The 16,453-nt window shown below is 36.8% G+C and overlaps 1 protein-coding gene across 1 annotated transcript in view; it reads right to left on the reverse strand.

Annotated features, from left to right (window-relative positions):
* Positions 1–16,229, reverse strand: part of CERS3 (ceramide synthase 3) — a 96,684-nt gene extending 80,455 nt beyond the window's left edge. The window contains exons 1-2 of the mRNA XM_024732070.1: positions 16,057–16,229; positions 3,162–3,279 (exon numbers count right to left, since the gene is read on the reverse strand). Coding sequence (XP_024587838.1) covers positions 3,162–3,279; positions 16,057–16,229 — 291 coding nt within the window. The remainder of the gene's footprint in view (positions 1–3,161; positions 3,280–16,056) is intronic.
* Between the last annotated feature and the right edge of the window lie 224 nt (positions 16,230–16,453).

A 16,453-nucleotide genomic window follows, 5' to 3' on the forward strand; every position in this document is an offset into this window, starting at 1 on the left:
TAACATGCTCAGCTCACAGAAGGGGAAACTGAGGCTCAGAGTGGTTAATTTGCTCACCTCCACACACAGTCTTTTCTCACAATCCATGTTTTTAGCCTGACACGATAGAGTGTGTGTCTGTAGAAGGGAAAGGCTCTCAAGCAGAACCTCAGGGAGAAGTAGTGTGGCCTGAAGGAAGAGCACCAAATGGGGCTATGAGGCCTGGCTACTTGATGCAAAAACCAACCTTCTGGGACTGTGGAGGAGCCACTTGAATTCTTTGACTCTCATCCGTAAAATAAACTGGACTAGAGAGCTGTTTGCCCTAAAAATGTTTGAATCTGTGGTTGAAACAAGCTAGCAAACTGGAATGCCCCGTGGACCACAATACCTGCTTTATGTCAGCCTTATGGCACCACATTTTCTTTAGACATCTTAGAGAACTACACACTCATTTGTTCTGCAGCAGTTCTCAACATGATTTTGCTGAGGAAATGGGCTAGTTAATAAGTTCTGCTGTTCCTTCATTTTACCAACAGCAGGAAAATTGATCTGCTGGCCAGAGATATTGGTATGTTATCATGGTTCTCTCTCAGTACATCTTGAAGTTGTCATTGAGATACACACAGAGTGAGACACGCACATATAAAAACAGTGGACACACAGCTGCACATACACAGTCACAAAAGAAGTGTGCGAAATCGCAGATCAAAACTCTCAATAGAGAGGCTTCCCTGGCAGTCCAGGGACTCCATGCTTCCAATGCAGGGGGTGTGGGTTTGATCCCTGTTCAGGGAACTAAGATCCCATGTGCCGCATGGCGCAGCTAAAAAATTTTTTTAAATGAAAAAAACAAAACAATTCCCAATGGAGGTTCATGTGTACAGCATTTTGGACCTATCAATACCATGTTATACCCTTCTGTGCTAACCAGTCCAGAATTGATACTGCATATACTGAAATGTTTTTGTTTTTATTGGTACAGTCTATTGCAGCTGAAGAAGCATCCTCAGATTTGTGTCCGCAGTTTCTTTTAATAAAGTCAGGTGTTAGATACCTGTATTACCACTGCAGTGCCTTGAGATTACAGGTTCGGAATACCCACCCATCCCTTGAATCAGCACAAAATTTTTTTTTAGTCCTCCCAGCAACTTGTCTTACTTCAGCTATAAATTAAGCAAAAATGCTACCTGTATGACACTGGCCAAGTTAATGTGTGGAGGTATTGTGATATTATTTTGTTTCCACATCTGAAATCACTATTAAGGCAGGTGCTTTGCATTCCTCTACTATATTCTTCTATCTTCCTAAGTTCTAGTACTTTTATTCTATGGGCATTTTACTGGCCAACTTGTCATCTTGATCTGTTATACAAATACTGCCTTGATTTTGTAATCTATGAGCAATATAAATTAGGTGTTTTAATTATGTCCCTTCATCTTCATGGTTTAGTAGAGTAAGCTTTCTAACACTTGAAGTTGATATATAACATTTCTTTTACTTGATGCAAATGTCCAAATTATATCTACACTAAGCCATGGTGTACTGTCAGTTGAGTTAGAACAAATACTTACACACACAGCTCCAGACTCTGAAATATATTTTTACATTCTATTCACAGAAAAAGACATCATTTGGGCATAGCAGAAACAGCATGGGAGCCATGGGCCAGGGTCCAGCTGGGGATTTAGCCACTGATTAGCTGCATGACCTAGGACAGGTCATTTCCTCTGTTGACCTTAGTTTCCTCATCTCGATCATAAAGAAGAAAGATGACCTAATCTCTAAATCTCTTTCAGTTTTTCTTAGTTTTTCTTTAACTGTCACATGGCTAATTTCTCTCCATAGCAGAGAAACTTGATAAGAGCCGAATTTTCTACATTTTAAAAAATATCCTAAAAAGCTGTACAGCAAGCACAGCAAGTAACTGATAGCTACTACTGTTCTTCATGTTTTATGCAAGGTATTACCAAGGTTAGTTATTCTCAGAGAGAAACAGAGAAGGATAATAAGAACTCTCTGAAAGAGTCCTAACTTTTCATAAACACAGCTAAATAATTTCTTGTCTGAAAAACATGAAATGATGCTTAGGCATTATTATCACCAGTGGTAACAACAGTATTTAGATGAATGACTGCAGTCTTTTAGAGCACAAGGAAATAAAGAACACGTGGAGATGGCTTGTCAGACTGTCCTCATTTTAGAAAAAAAGGCACATACAGAAGTTGAGGGCAGAACAAGTTAGAGACAGTGCTGGCTAGCTGTGAACAATTCTGAACATGATGCCTGGTGCTATGTGGTCAGACCTCAACGTGGCTTCTTTGTGCAGGGAGCCCACCAGACCAGTGATAGAAAGGCTCATAGGAAAAGCAAGTGAATTCAGCAGACAAGTTCAGGACCTTAAAAATCTATCTATCCTAAAATTGTGTTAGCACATACTTTTGACTTTTAAATTACTGGTGAGAGATGTCTGTATTCATCATAGAGGGTGCGCCACTTTTGGAGAAGTTTTTATTTCATCTCTCATTTAAATATGGGGGTATAACTAGACTTGCTTAGACACTATTATTTTTAAATATAACTTTTAGGTTAAAGCCATTTTCTGTGGCGTAAACATGCAGCGCACCATAACATTTCATCAAGTACATCTCATATTGAGAAGAGATTTGTGACTCTCCTAACTGTTCTATCTCTGGGGAGTGGGTAGGGGCACAGTATATTTCTGAGTATTTTGAGGCCTTGGATAAAGTAAAGTGTCCTGCTCAGGAAAGCCACCCAATAGACACTTTCATGGTGTGTGTAGTGTATATTGATGGTGTCACAATTATCAAAAGTGTCAGATATGGGCAACTCTGCCTTAACAATGATCTTTTTTCATTAGTATATTTGTATATATGCTACCATTAAAAATTAAATTTTGACATGTACACCCAAATTATGGCATTGATTGTTAGCATTCAACACTAGCAATGTTTGTAGTTTTATATTATAATATTTATTTGTCATTTTATATTATGCTCAGAATGCTGTATAACTTATCAATAAAGAAAAAGAAATCAAATGATTCAAGTCATTTGCTGCTCAACTGAAACAGATTTTTTGCACAGATAAGGTAAACCACAGATGATTGAAACATTAAGAAAGGAGATTTTAAAATCCAAAAACGAAGAATCTGTACTTACTTGAGATGGTTTCCTTGTGGAATGTTTGAAAAAATTCTCTAAAACAGTATTTGGTGTAATCTTCTTTCGAACTTCCTCTTTAATGCCAATTGTTTTTGCTAGAGGTGAAGCAATAAACCTGCAAAAATATGAACAAAAGTAAGTTCAAAATCTGAGAATGAATTCACAATGTCACCAGAAAACTCAAGCTGTAATTTTAGATTCCAAATGAAAGATCAGTCATTGGGCTATCTAAAGCCAATATCTGCCTTACAGAAACTCAAAGAGAGCAAAATTTGAGAGCTTTTATACATGCAATAACTTAAAAAAATAAAATATAGTTGACTCTTTAACAACATGGGGGTTAGGGGTGCCAGCCCTCAGCAGCACAGTTGAAAATCCTCCTTGTATAGCTTATAGTCAGCCCCCGTGTAAGTGGTTCCTCCATATCCGAGGTTCCACATCCATGGATTCAACCAACTGTAGATCTAGTACTGTAGTACTTACTAATGTAAAAATTCTGCGTATACGTGGAGCCTGCAGTTCAAACCCTTGTTGTTCAAGGGTCAACTGTACTTGCACAGTTCTAAAATCCATTTTATGTAAACCCAAATATATTTATATACAAGATCCAGGAACTGAGATAAGCCATTTTACTTAGAGTTTCATTTTTAAGACTACCAGGGATTAAAATAAATAATAGTTTTGTTATTAAGGTTTTCTTTGGTGATACTATCTTCAAGAAATTATTATGTCCCTATTTGAAGTTCTAACTTATGAAAAATGGCATGACTCTTGGGTAAATATCTAGGAATGGGATTGATGGGTTGTATGGCAAGTATACATTTAACTTTATAAGAAACTGGTCCAATGTTTTCCAAAGTGTCTGCGCTATTTTACATTCCCATCAATAAGGTGCCAGAGTTCCAGTTATTCCATATCTCTGCCAGTAGATGGTATTGCCAGTCTTTTTAATTTTAGCAATTCTACAGCATGTGTGGTGGTTTTTATTGATTTTTACATTCTAGTTTTTATTATTTCCTAACTTCTGCTTATTATAAATTTAGTTTGCTTTTTTCCCTTGTTTTTTAAGGTAGAAGGTATTGATTTGAGATCTTTCTTCTTTTTAAATATAGGTGTTTACAGCTATGAATGTCCCTCTAAGCACTGCTTTTGCTGAATCTCATAAGTTTTTGTATGGTGCTTTCTTTTTCATTCATCTCAAACTATTTGCTAATTTACCATGTGATTTCTCCTTTGACCCATTGGTTATTTAGAAGTATGCTGTTTAATTTCCACATATTTGCTTATTTCTCAATTTCCTTCTGTTATGGACTTCTAATTTCACTCCATTGTGATCAGAAAACATGCTTTGTATGATTTCAATCCTCTCACATGTATTGAGGTTTGTTTTATGGCTTACACGTGGTCTATTCTGGAGATGTTCCTCGTGCACACAAGAAGAATATGTATTCTGCTATTATTGGTGGTGTGCTCTACAGATGTCTGTTAGGTCTAGTTCATTTATAATGTTAATCAAGTCTTCTATTTTCTTGTTGATTTTCTGCCTAGTTGTTCTATCCATTATTGAAAATGGGGTACTGAAGTCTACAACTGTTATTGTTGAATTGTTGATTTCTCCCTTCAATTCTGTTTGCTTTTGCTTCACGTTTTTGGGACTATGTTGCCAGTTACATATATATTTATAAATGTTATATCTTCTTGATAGATTTACCCTGTTATAGTATAAAATGTCCTTTGTCTCTAATAACAATTTTTTTTTTTTTTTTTTTTTCGGTACTCGGGCCCCTCACTGTTGTGGCCTCTCCCGCTGCGGAGCACAGGCTCCGGACGCGCAGGCTCAGCCGCTCCACGGCATGTGGGATCCTCCTGGACAGGGGCACGAACCCGCGTCCCCTGCATCGGCAGGCGGACTCTCAACCACTGCGCCACCAGGGAAGCCCTCTAATAACAATTTAAAGGCTGTTAAATTGTCTGGTATTAGTATAGCCACTCCAGCTCTCTTTTGGTTACTGCTTGCATGGTATATATTTTCTCATCCTTTTACTTTCAACCTATTTATTTCTTTGAACCTAAAGTGTTTCTCTTGTAGAAACCATATAGTTGGATCATATATTTCTATCAAGTCCTCCTATCTATGCCTTTTAGTTGGAGTATTTAATTCATTTACATTTAATGTAAATTACATTTAATTACTGATAAGACAGGATTTATATCTGCCATTTTGCTATTTATTTTCTGTATAGCTTATGCCTTTTTGTTTCTCATTTCTTCTATTACTATCTTGTTCTGTGTTAAATAGATATTCTGGCATACTTTTTAAATTTTCTTTTTTTTTTTACTGTTCTAAAAAATTACCTTCTTAGTGGTTCATCTAGGGATTACAATTAACATCTTAATTTATAACCTCCTAGCTCAGATTAATAGCCAAATAATTTCAGCACTATACAAAAACTCCATGATCTCCCCTCTCTGTGCTGTTACTGTCATATAAATTATATATTTATAAATTGTGTTCACATCAACATACATTTATGATTACTATTTTATGCAGTTGCCTTTTAAATCAGATAGGAGAAAAACATGTTACAAGCAAAAAATGCATTTATATTTTCTTTTTATTTCTTATGTAGGTAACTTTACTGGTGTTCTTTATTTCTTCATGTGGATTCAAGTTAATGTCTGTGTCCTCTAATTTCAGCCTGTAGGATTCCCTTTAGTATTTCTCATAGGGTAGGTCTGCTTAGCAACAAATTCTTCCAGGTTTTGTTTATCTGGGAATGTCTTAATTTCTCTTTCATTTTAAGGATAGTTGTGCTTGGTTGACAGTTTTTTCTTTCTTTTTATTTGTCCTCCCATTGCCTTTGGCTTCCATGGTTGCTGATAAGAAATCAATTCAATCTTACTGAGGATCCCTTTTATGTGATGAGATGCTCCTTTCTTGCTGCTTTCAAGATTCTTTCTTTGTCTTTCAACATTTTGCTTATGATGTATCTAGATATGGATCTCTCTAAGTTCATCCTACTTGGAATTTGTTTAGCTTCTTGGATATATAGATTAATGTTTGTCATCAAATTTTGGGAAATTTTTAGCCAATTATTTCTTCAAATATTTTCTATCCTGTTCATTTTCTCCTCTTCTTCTGGAGTTCCTGTTATGCATATGTTGCTGTGCTTGATGGTGTCCCACAGGTCTCTGAGGCTCTTTGTTCTTCTACATTTTTTTTTTCCTCAGACTGCTGACTTTTTCTTTTGCCTGATCAAATATGCTGTTAAGGCCCTCCAGTGAATTTTTAATATAAGTTATTGTACTTTTCAAGTCCCAATTTCTATTTGATTTCTTTTTATAATTTTTATCTCTTTATTGATATTCTTAATTTAGTGAGACATTGTTCTCATTCTTTCCTTAGTTTTTAAGAATGGTTTTCTCTAGTTCTCTGAACATATTTAAAATAGCTGACTTAAAGTCTTGTCTAATAAGAAGTCCAACATCTAGGCTTTGTAAGGGACACTCTATCGATTGCTGTTTTTTTCCTCTGTATGGGCCATACTTTCTTGTTTCTTTGCATGTCTTATAATTTTTTGTTGAAAAGTGGACAAGTTTAATAATATAATGTGACAACTCTGGAAATCAGATTATCCCCATACTCAGAGTTTGTTGTTGTCCACTTGTTTGTTTACATTTTTGAACTGATCTGTAAAGTCTGTATTCTTCGTCATGTGTGGGCACTAAAGTATCTATTCGGTTAGCTTAGTGGTCTCCTAATGATTAGACAGAGATTTCCTTAAATGCCTGGAACCAATAAGTCTTCCAGTGTTTACTAAGAGGCTCTGTGTATGTTTCAGGGCACACCTTCAACACTAAGATAGTGGGCAACTCTGCCTTAGCCTTCACTTCCTGTTTGCACAGAGCCTCAAGGTCATCCAGAGGTGAGAACTTAAGGTCTACTAAGGTCTTACCTGAGCATGTGGATGGCCCTGGGCATGCCCAAAGCTCTACAAATTCAAGTGGTCTTCTAATTTCCAAGAATAAGTCAGAGCTTTTCAAAACCCCCTATGGACATATCATTTCCCAGCTTATCCTTTAACAAGAAAAGCTGTTAGTTTATTGTTTGCCCCAACTGCTATCCATTACCTCAGGCAGTTCCAAAGTTAATCAATTGCATTTAATTGTTTTAGACAAGCACCCTTCTTCTCCCCAAGGAAAAAGGCAAACAAAGACAGCTTGTGAGTAATGCCCTTCCAGGGAACCACTAGACAGGTCAGATAATGACAGCTCTCTGGGAATGATGCTTTGAAGGAGCTCCAACTCTGTTCTGCTTCCGTCAACGGCTGCCAGGCTGCTGGTTTCCACTGAAATTGTGGGCTGTTGGTTTTTCAAGACGATCACAGAGGAAGAAAGGTAAGGACAGAAATAGGGCAAGTTAAAATGCCACAAAGCTTGCTGTTCTTTCCAACAGTCAGCTATTTTTCTTAAATAACACTCTCCAGATTGCTGCAAGTCTTTGGCTAATTCTAAATTTTGAAAAGTTGATCTTGACAATTTTTGCTAGTTTTCTGATTTTAGGAAGGAGAAAATTTTCAGAGGCCCTTACTCTGACATTTTTGTTAACTTTCAGTGTGTAGTGGTTTTAATTTGCATTTTGCTAATGACTAATGATGTTGAACATCATTTTATGTGTTTACTTGCTATTTGTATATCTCCTTTGGTGAGGTTTCTGCTCAAATATTCTGCCCATTAAAAAAAATCAAGTTATTTGTTTATTATTGAGTTACATATTCTGAATTTAATATATTATTGAGTTATATATTCTGAATTTAAGTCCCTCATCAGATATATGTTTCACATTTTCTCCTAGTCCGTCTTATCTTTTAATTTTACTGACATCTTTTAAAAATAACAATTAATGCATTTTTACATATCATATAATTCACCATTTTCAAGTATACTACTCAGTGATTTTTTTCTTTTTTATTAAATTTACCAAGCTGTACATTATCACCATGAGTCAGCTTTAGAACATTTTCATCATCCCACTATAATACCTCGTACATATTTACTTTAATCCCTCTTTCCTGTTAATCATGCCACAGGCAGTCACTAATCTACTTTCTGTCTTTATAGCTGCACCTTTTGTGGATATTTAACATAATGGAATCATACAATATGTGGTTGCTTGTGCCTGGCTTCTTTCATTGAGTTTAATGTTTTTGAGATACATCAATGTATTTGGACGCATTTGGAGTTCAGTCCTTTTTATTGCCAAATAATCTATTGTATAGATACACATACATTAACAATGTCTTTTGAAGAACATTTTAGCAATTTAACAAGAGAAATAAAAGCATATGCCCAAATTCTTCTATTCAAATATTCAGAGAAGTTTTATTCATTATAGCCAAAAACTGTAAAGAATCCAAATTTCCATCAACTAATTAAAGGATAATAAATAGCAATATATCAATATGTTGAGACTACTCAGAAATGACAAGGAATCATTGATACATATAATGACATGAAAAAAATCTCAAAAGCATTATGCTAAGTGAAAGAAATCAGACACAAAAGACTATAATCTATATGATTCCATCTATAGGAAATCTTAGAAAAGGCAAAATTATACTGACAGAAAGCATTTTAGTGATTGTGAGGAGATAGTAAGTAGGAAGAGGATTAACTGAACAGGGTACAGGGGTGTTTTCAGCCAATGGAAATCTCCTATATCATAATCGTGGTGATAGTTACATGACTGTATACTTTTGTCAAAATGTGTCAAATTTTGGATGAACTTTCTTGTATGTAAATCATACCTCAGTAAAGATGATTTTTTAAAAGCATGATATGTCCCTATTCTTCCTTCATTTCTAACAAAGTCTCCATTGTCTGCTGGGTCAGGCTATTCTAGTACTTACTTAAAAGTTTCTGTGTTTAATTAAATGCTGGAAATTTTAGTTATGAATGATCATTAACCCTTAAATTCATTGTTTATAACCACGGAGTTGAATAACAATTTTCCTAGGGACTTCCCTGGTGGTCCAGTGGTTGAGACTCCACACTCTCAATGCATGGGGCATGGGTTCGATCCCTGATCAGGGAACGAAGATCCCACATGCCACACTGCATGGCCAAAAATAAAAATTAAAAAAATTTCCTAAAATACTCTGATAAAATATATAAGCCAATCCAACTTCCAGATGGCCTAAGTTCTCCTGAAAATGACCTATACATTTCAGAGACATAAAAAACAAACTTATTATGCACCATATGTACACAGAGAAATGTGGCTAGATCATAAAGCACAGTGCTAGTATTAAAAAAAAAAAGAAGATATGGAAGAAGGTCTTCTTACTATACCATTTATGTCAACTAACAATACATGTACTTTATGTTCATACTCATGTTTGACTGGGTTATACAAACAAAAAGCCATCAAATACCTACAGCAAGAATGGCAACAGGACTAGGAAATGAGGATAAAAGGTAGTTAATGAAAAAGTTAATTCAAATCAGTCAATCAATCAAAAGAGATCTAATACAGACCAAAGACATGCTGTGGTTCAAGGAATATGATTAATTCCCCCTCTGCATAAAAGTTCCAAATAAAACAAAAACTTAGATGATCTTAAAACTAACAAAGACTCAAAAAACATATATGACAGGATTTTGCATAAATAACAGAATTGGGTCATTTATCTAACCTACTAGTTAAAAATTTTTATTGGAGAAAACACTCACTGTCTTTACTAGTAGAATAATGCAAACACAAAATGGTTTAATATGGCAGGGTTCTCAATCACACTCACTCAATGTTATCTCCTCAAATATTAGAAATGAAGAAATTAGCAAAAATAAAAAAGCAAAGCAGAATTAAGAAAAGAAGATTTATTCAGTAAGGGAATACAACCAATCTCAAAGCCAAACGAAGTATAACATTCCCCTCTAGAGAGTCATGTGAGAGATAAAGGGTGGATAAGTATACACAATGGATAAAAATACATATCCATAGCATATTTGCAGATATGAGGATCATATCTACAGTCGAAGCATTAATTTAAAGAAGACTTGCTCCTTGGCAGGTATGACGCAAATTATGCAGTCTCGTCTGATCCCAGCAGGTCCGGGCCGAACCAGTGCCTAGCAGGTTCGAAGAGAAGAGAGCCATGTGGATGAAACACTCTCGGTGTTGCAGCCAGGAGTCAGTGCTCTGCCTCTGAGGTGGGAGAGCCAAATTCAGGACACTGGTCCACAAGAGACCTCCCAGCTCCACATAATATCAAACGGCAAAAAACTCCCAGAGATCTCCATCTCAACACCAGCACCCAGCTTCACTCAACGACCAGCAAGCTACAGTGCTGGACACCCTATGCCAAACAACTAGCAAGACAGGAACACAACCCCACCATTAGCAGAGAGGCTGCCTAAAATCATAAGTCCACAGACACCCCAAAACATACCACCAGAGGTGGACCTGCCCATCAGAAAGACAAGATCCAGACTCATCCACCAGAATACAGGCACTAGTCCCCTCCACCAGGAAGCCTACACAGCCCACTGAACCACCTTTAGCCACTGGGGACAGACACCGAAAACAACGGGAACTATGAACCTGCAGCCTGCAAAAAGGAGACCCCAAACACAGTAAGATAAGCAAAATGATGAGAAGACAGAAAAACACACAGCAGATGAAGGAGCAAGATAAAAACCCACCAGACCTAACAAATGAAGAGGAAATAGGCAGTCTACCTGAAAAAGAATTCAGAATAATGATAGTAAAGATGATCCAAAATCTTGGAAATAGAATAGAGAAAATGCAAGAAATATTTAACAAGGATCTAGAAGAACTAAAGATACAAGCAACGATGAACAACACAATAAATGAAATTAAAAACAGTCTAGATCAGGCTTCCCTGGTGGTGCAGTGGTTGGGAGTCTGCCTGCCGATACAGGGGGCGTGGGTTTGTGCCCTGGTCTAGGAGGATCCCACATGCCACGGACTGGCTGGGCCTGTGAACCATGGCTGCTGAGCCTGCACGTCTGGAGCCTGTGCTCCGCAAAGGGAGAGGCCACAGCAGTGAAAGGCCTGTGTACTGCAGAAAAATAAATAAATAAATAAATAAAATAAATACTCTAGAAGGGATCAATAGCAGAACAACTGAGGCAGAAGAATGGATAAGTGACCTGGAAGACAAAATAGTGGAAATAACTACTGCAGAGCAGAATAAAGAAAAAAGAATGAAAAGAACTAAGGACAGTCTCAGAGACCTCTGGGACAACATTAAATGCACCAACATTTGAATTATAGGGGTTCCAGAAGAAGAAGAGAAAAAGAAAGGGACTGAGAAAATATTTGAAGAGATTATAGCTGAAAACTTCCCTAATATGGGAAAGGAAATAGTTAATCAAGTCCAGGAAGCACAGAGAGTCCCATACAGGATAAAACTTTACAGACAAGCAAAAGCTGAGGGAGTTCAGCACCACCAAACCAGCTTTACAGCAAATGTTAAAGGACCTTCTCTAGGCAAGAAATGCAACAGAAGGAAACAACCTACAATAACGAACCCAAAACAATTAAGAAAATGGGAATAGGAACATACATATCAATAATTACCTTAAATGTAAATGGATTAAATGCTCCCAAAAACCATATGGTCATCTCAATAGATACAGAGAAAGCTTCTGAGAAAATTCAATACCCATTTATGATTAAAAAAACCCTGCAGAAAGCAGGCATAGAGGGAACTTTCCTCAACAGAATAAAGGCCATATATGACAAACCCACAGCCAAAATCATCCTCAATGGTGAAAAACTGAAAGATCAATAGAACAGGATAGAAAGTCCAGAGATAAACCCATGCACATATGGTCACCTTATGTTCGATAAAGGAGGCAGGAATGTACAGTGGAAAAAGAACAGCCTCTTCAATAAGTGGTGCTGTGGGCTTCCCTGATGGCGCAGTGGTTGAGAATCTGCCTGCCAATGCATGGGACACGGGTTCAAGCCCTGGTCTGGGAAGGTCCCACATGCCGCAGAGAGAGGGAAGAGATATGGGAACATATGTACATGTATAACTCATTCACTTTGTTATAAAGCAGAAACTAGCACACCATTGTAAAGCAATTATACTCCAATAAAGAAGAAAGAAAGGAAAGAAAGAAAGAAAGAAAGAAAGAAAAAAGAGAAATAATGGTCCTGTTTGTTAACATGTCCAGGCTTCAAGGACAGAAATAACATTTTCAGTAGAACAGAGGAAGTATATAAGTACAGTTTTCTACTTTAGCATTATCCTTTCATTTCAAAAAAATCTAGAAAATCAATCAATTCATGTTATGTAACTGTAAATAAATATGAATAGGTACTTAATTAAAAACCTATTTTGAAAAAGGAGAGAATAAAGAAGCACAATAAGTATTTGATAAACTGAACTGAAAAGAGGAGGGAAATGACAGATCTTAGCTCTAGAAGGACCTTAGACTAAGATGAAATTTCCTGAACTTTCATTTTATTGATATAGAATAGAAGGGAAAAGTCCAAGAGAAAGAAAAGAGAATGTGAACTTCTGCTCCCATGTAAATGGTTCAAAGTTAGGTTAAGTACCAGGAAATGAGTCTCAGGTTTGCTACTACTGCAGAACTGAGCCCTCAGATGGCCTCATTCAGACACCCACATAGCCCGCTCTTCCTTTAGCACTACATCAGTTACCTGTGAGCCAAAAGCCAAGGAATCCCAGAGCACTACCCCCCACATATTTTTTTTTCAATATTGTTTTGTAGAATAAAAAAGAAGGCAGGCCTAGGCAGATATTAAGCATGTGAGGGCTTCCCTGGTGGCGCAGTGGTTGACAGTCCGCCTGCCAATGCAGGGGACGCGGGCTCATGCCAGGGTCTAGGAGGATCCCACGTGCCGCGGAGCAGCTGCGCCCGTGGGCCATAGCCGCTGAGCCTGCGCGTCCGGAGCCTGTGCTCCGCAACGGGAGAGGCCACAGCAGTGAAAGGCCCGCGGCCCTCGTACCACAAAAAAAAAAAAGAGCACATGAAGTTTAAATACTTCTCCTAAACGGAAACAATAGCCTATTGCCATTAAGATTGATTCCCATTTCCTAAGGTTTGAAAGGCTCTTTGACCAGATTTAATCAGAGGGTTTTATATGAGAGAACAAAATATCTGAAGTAATGCAAGTCTCAGATAACATTTAAATCCACTGTACTATTTTGAGACTGTTTCAATTGAAGACGGTTAGCAACAATCCTTTTTCAACTCCTGTAAACTGCTACACCTACCCTTCTTTAAAGAATCCCATCATGCCCTCATGTTGCCCAGTGGAAATGGTAGAGGTGGGGTATCTATTCATTGTACCATTAAGTAAAAGCAAAAAGATTACCTTCTGATTTTACTACCCCCATCCCTGCCTTGGACTCTTCCAGGACCATAATTTACTCTGAGATAATGTGCTTATTCCACAAGTGCTTAAATTTGAGTAGCTTAGATCCTCTCTAAATCATACTTCAGACACAAAAAAGAATGTATAGAAGAGTCTGGGTATACTAGTTAGAAATTGTTATTCTAGACCCCTCCCCACCAAAAAAATTAAAACATAAGGTAAAACTTGTAAGGAAAGGAAATTCTAAATACAAAGCAAATGTCAGTCACTTTCAAATGATCTACTTGTTTGTTCTTTATCCATCTGTCTCTCTACTTCCTGGGAAGGGCCCTTACTTCCTCATCTTAAATGGCTCCTGGTTAGTACTAAAAGATAAAAATAAGCCAGCCAAATCACAACTCCTGGTCACTTCCTAGAATGAGGAGGTGTAACACAAACACAGTCCAAGACAAAAGAAGGAAGCTTTCTTGTGATACATATACCATAGGATATGCTGAAACACTGTGTCAAATTTATACGAATTTTTGATAGTTAAGAAAAGTTCACATTTGCTATCATTCCCTTAAGCCATGTCTTCTATACTCCCAAAGGATATTAATTTACTCTCTTTTGCCACCAGGAGTATTTCATTGTGAAAGTCCAAGAAGTACCGGTACAGGGGAAAACAAAAACCCAGCAACCCTGAACCTGGTTTCATACCGTGGGGGTTAAAGTCCCAGATCTACTCCCGACATACTAACCATGTGACCTTGGCCATCTCACTTACCTCTCATTTTCTTGACTGAGATCACACCACTTATGATTTTCTGTACCTCTTAAAATATAAGTTTCTATTCAAGTGCAAGGTGTAAGTAATATTTTATTTATGATCTAAGTGGTTTAGTCTAAGGCAAATGATATAGAAGCCCTGAAAAAATATAAACTTAAACTTCAAAAAGCATGATCTTGCTCCCATGTTAAATTTTCCTTCCTTCTATTGCATTAAAAGAAATATGAAAAAAAAGAGAGAGATGAGATTAGTGGAGCAACACATAGTTTTCCGTAGTGTCATGGGATGGAAAAAACTAAGGGTGAGTAATTGGTAGTTAAAGTTATAAGGAGTTACAAAAGACTATACTTAACCCCTTGAGAAGAAGCAAGAATGGTCCTAGGAATTAAAAGAAGATTGGATTCCTTCCTGATAATTGTTGGAGAGGCCAAGACCAGGGCATAACAAGTAGGTCCTCCACAACTATGCTGCTTTGGCAAACAAAAATTTTTCTAGTTCACTGTCTGATCAAAATGTTAAAAATGGATCTGTCCACCAAAAAGTAGGAAATCTGCAGTGCAAATAAGTAGAGGACCTGGATGACAAGTTCAAAGATCACCAGACACTGCAAGAAAAGCAAGTATTTCAGGATAGCAGAGTAATTTGCCAATTTGGAAGTGCAGTGGCACAATGCTACTTTATTTAGGCATTCTTTGACAAATCCAAACATGTGAGTAAAAGTAAAATTAACTGTCAAAAAGGAAGAACATTTTCAGATGTTCTCAGCTAGAGCTTAGTGGTATTGAGGGGCTTTCTTTTCCTCCCAATAGCAATAGCACATTGTTGGTCCAAGTGAAGCTGTTATTTGTACAAAAACATTTTGGACAATCCATGAAACAGAGTTGGTCAAACTAACTCTTGAGATAAGGACCCTGCAAATGGTTATAAACATATGATCTGCATTACAGTTAGTCTTGGACAAAATGATCTTTATCAGATTTTGTCTTAAGTTTATCCAAGTCTTGACATTTGAATATTGTTTTTGCTCCAAAAAAATTAATGTGCTAATAACAGTTTTTTGAAATAGAGACAACTACAGAGATTATAGATGAACATTTATCTTCAGTTATCATAACACTAGTACCGTTTTAATAGAAGGTTGGAGGTAATATCTATTTAAATTAAATTAAGAAAAAGAAAAGAAGTTTACTTTTTCTGAGAAAGCAAATTGATATTTTTCTTTGATTTCCTTATACCTTGGACTGAAGGTCTGCTATTAAAACTTTCAATAAACCTTTAAAGTAAACTATGCTATAAAGCAATATTAAGTTTGGTCTTTAATGAGCCATTTTTGCTATTTTATAGGCATTCTAAAATGATAATGCATCCCCTAGTCATACTCTCCTAATACTGCCAACAAAGACATGGGGATGCATATCCATTGTCAGACAACATGGTACATGGAACATGAGCTGAGTTCTTGTACCGTCATTGACACTAATAAGCTCTGTGATCCTTAATCTCTCTTGATCTCAATTTTCTTCATTGTAAAACTAATGTACTTGAGGAGATTGTGTTTCTAATTTTTATTTGTTCAGTCTAGATAATATTTAGTGTGCATTTAATTTCATGAACTCTCCTAAGAATCTGTAGCCCATTAGTGGTGACCTCCGAACAACACATTCTTTAAGAATCTTACCAAAATTCTTTATTCTAGAGGTGGGGCAAAGAAGGGGAATGGGGAGGAAAGACATACAAACACTACTTACTTTTCAAAAAAATGTCTGATAATTATCAAGCCAAAAGCATATGGAATGCTCATACATAAATGAGAGGGTTTCACAAAGACGAGTCCATCATGATCTTCAAGATCTGACCACTTTGTTGTTGGAGGAAGCCAGAATCTTTCCAACCAAAACCATTCTTTAAACATCTGAAACATTCTAGAGAGATGGAAAAAGAATACATTAGATTTATAGAACAAATACTTAAAATTGAGACAACATTGACACCTTTAATCAAAATACCTAAACCCGAGAGTTTAGAACACAGGGTACTATTATTGAACAGAACGGAGTACTATTATTTACCGGGCTTCATGGAGCTTCATTGCATTAAACAGGAATTACTCTGCCAACACTCTCAGAAGAATTTCGGCTGTGGCAT

The sequence above is a fragment of the Neophocaena asiaeorientalis genome, unplaced genomic scaffold (assembly GCF_003031525.2).
Source record: "Neophocaena asiaeorientalis asiaeorientalis breed wild unplaced genomic scaffold, Neophocaena_asiaeorientalis_V1.1 scaffold362, whole genome shotgun sequence".
NCBI classification, from domain to species: domain Eukaryota; kingdom Metazoa; phylum Chordata; class Mammalia; order Artiodactyla; family Phocoenidae; genus Neophocaena; species Neophocaena asiaeorientalis.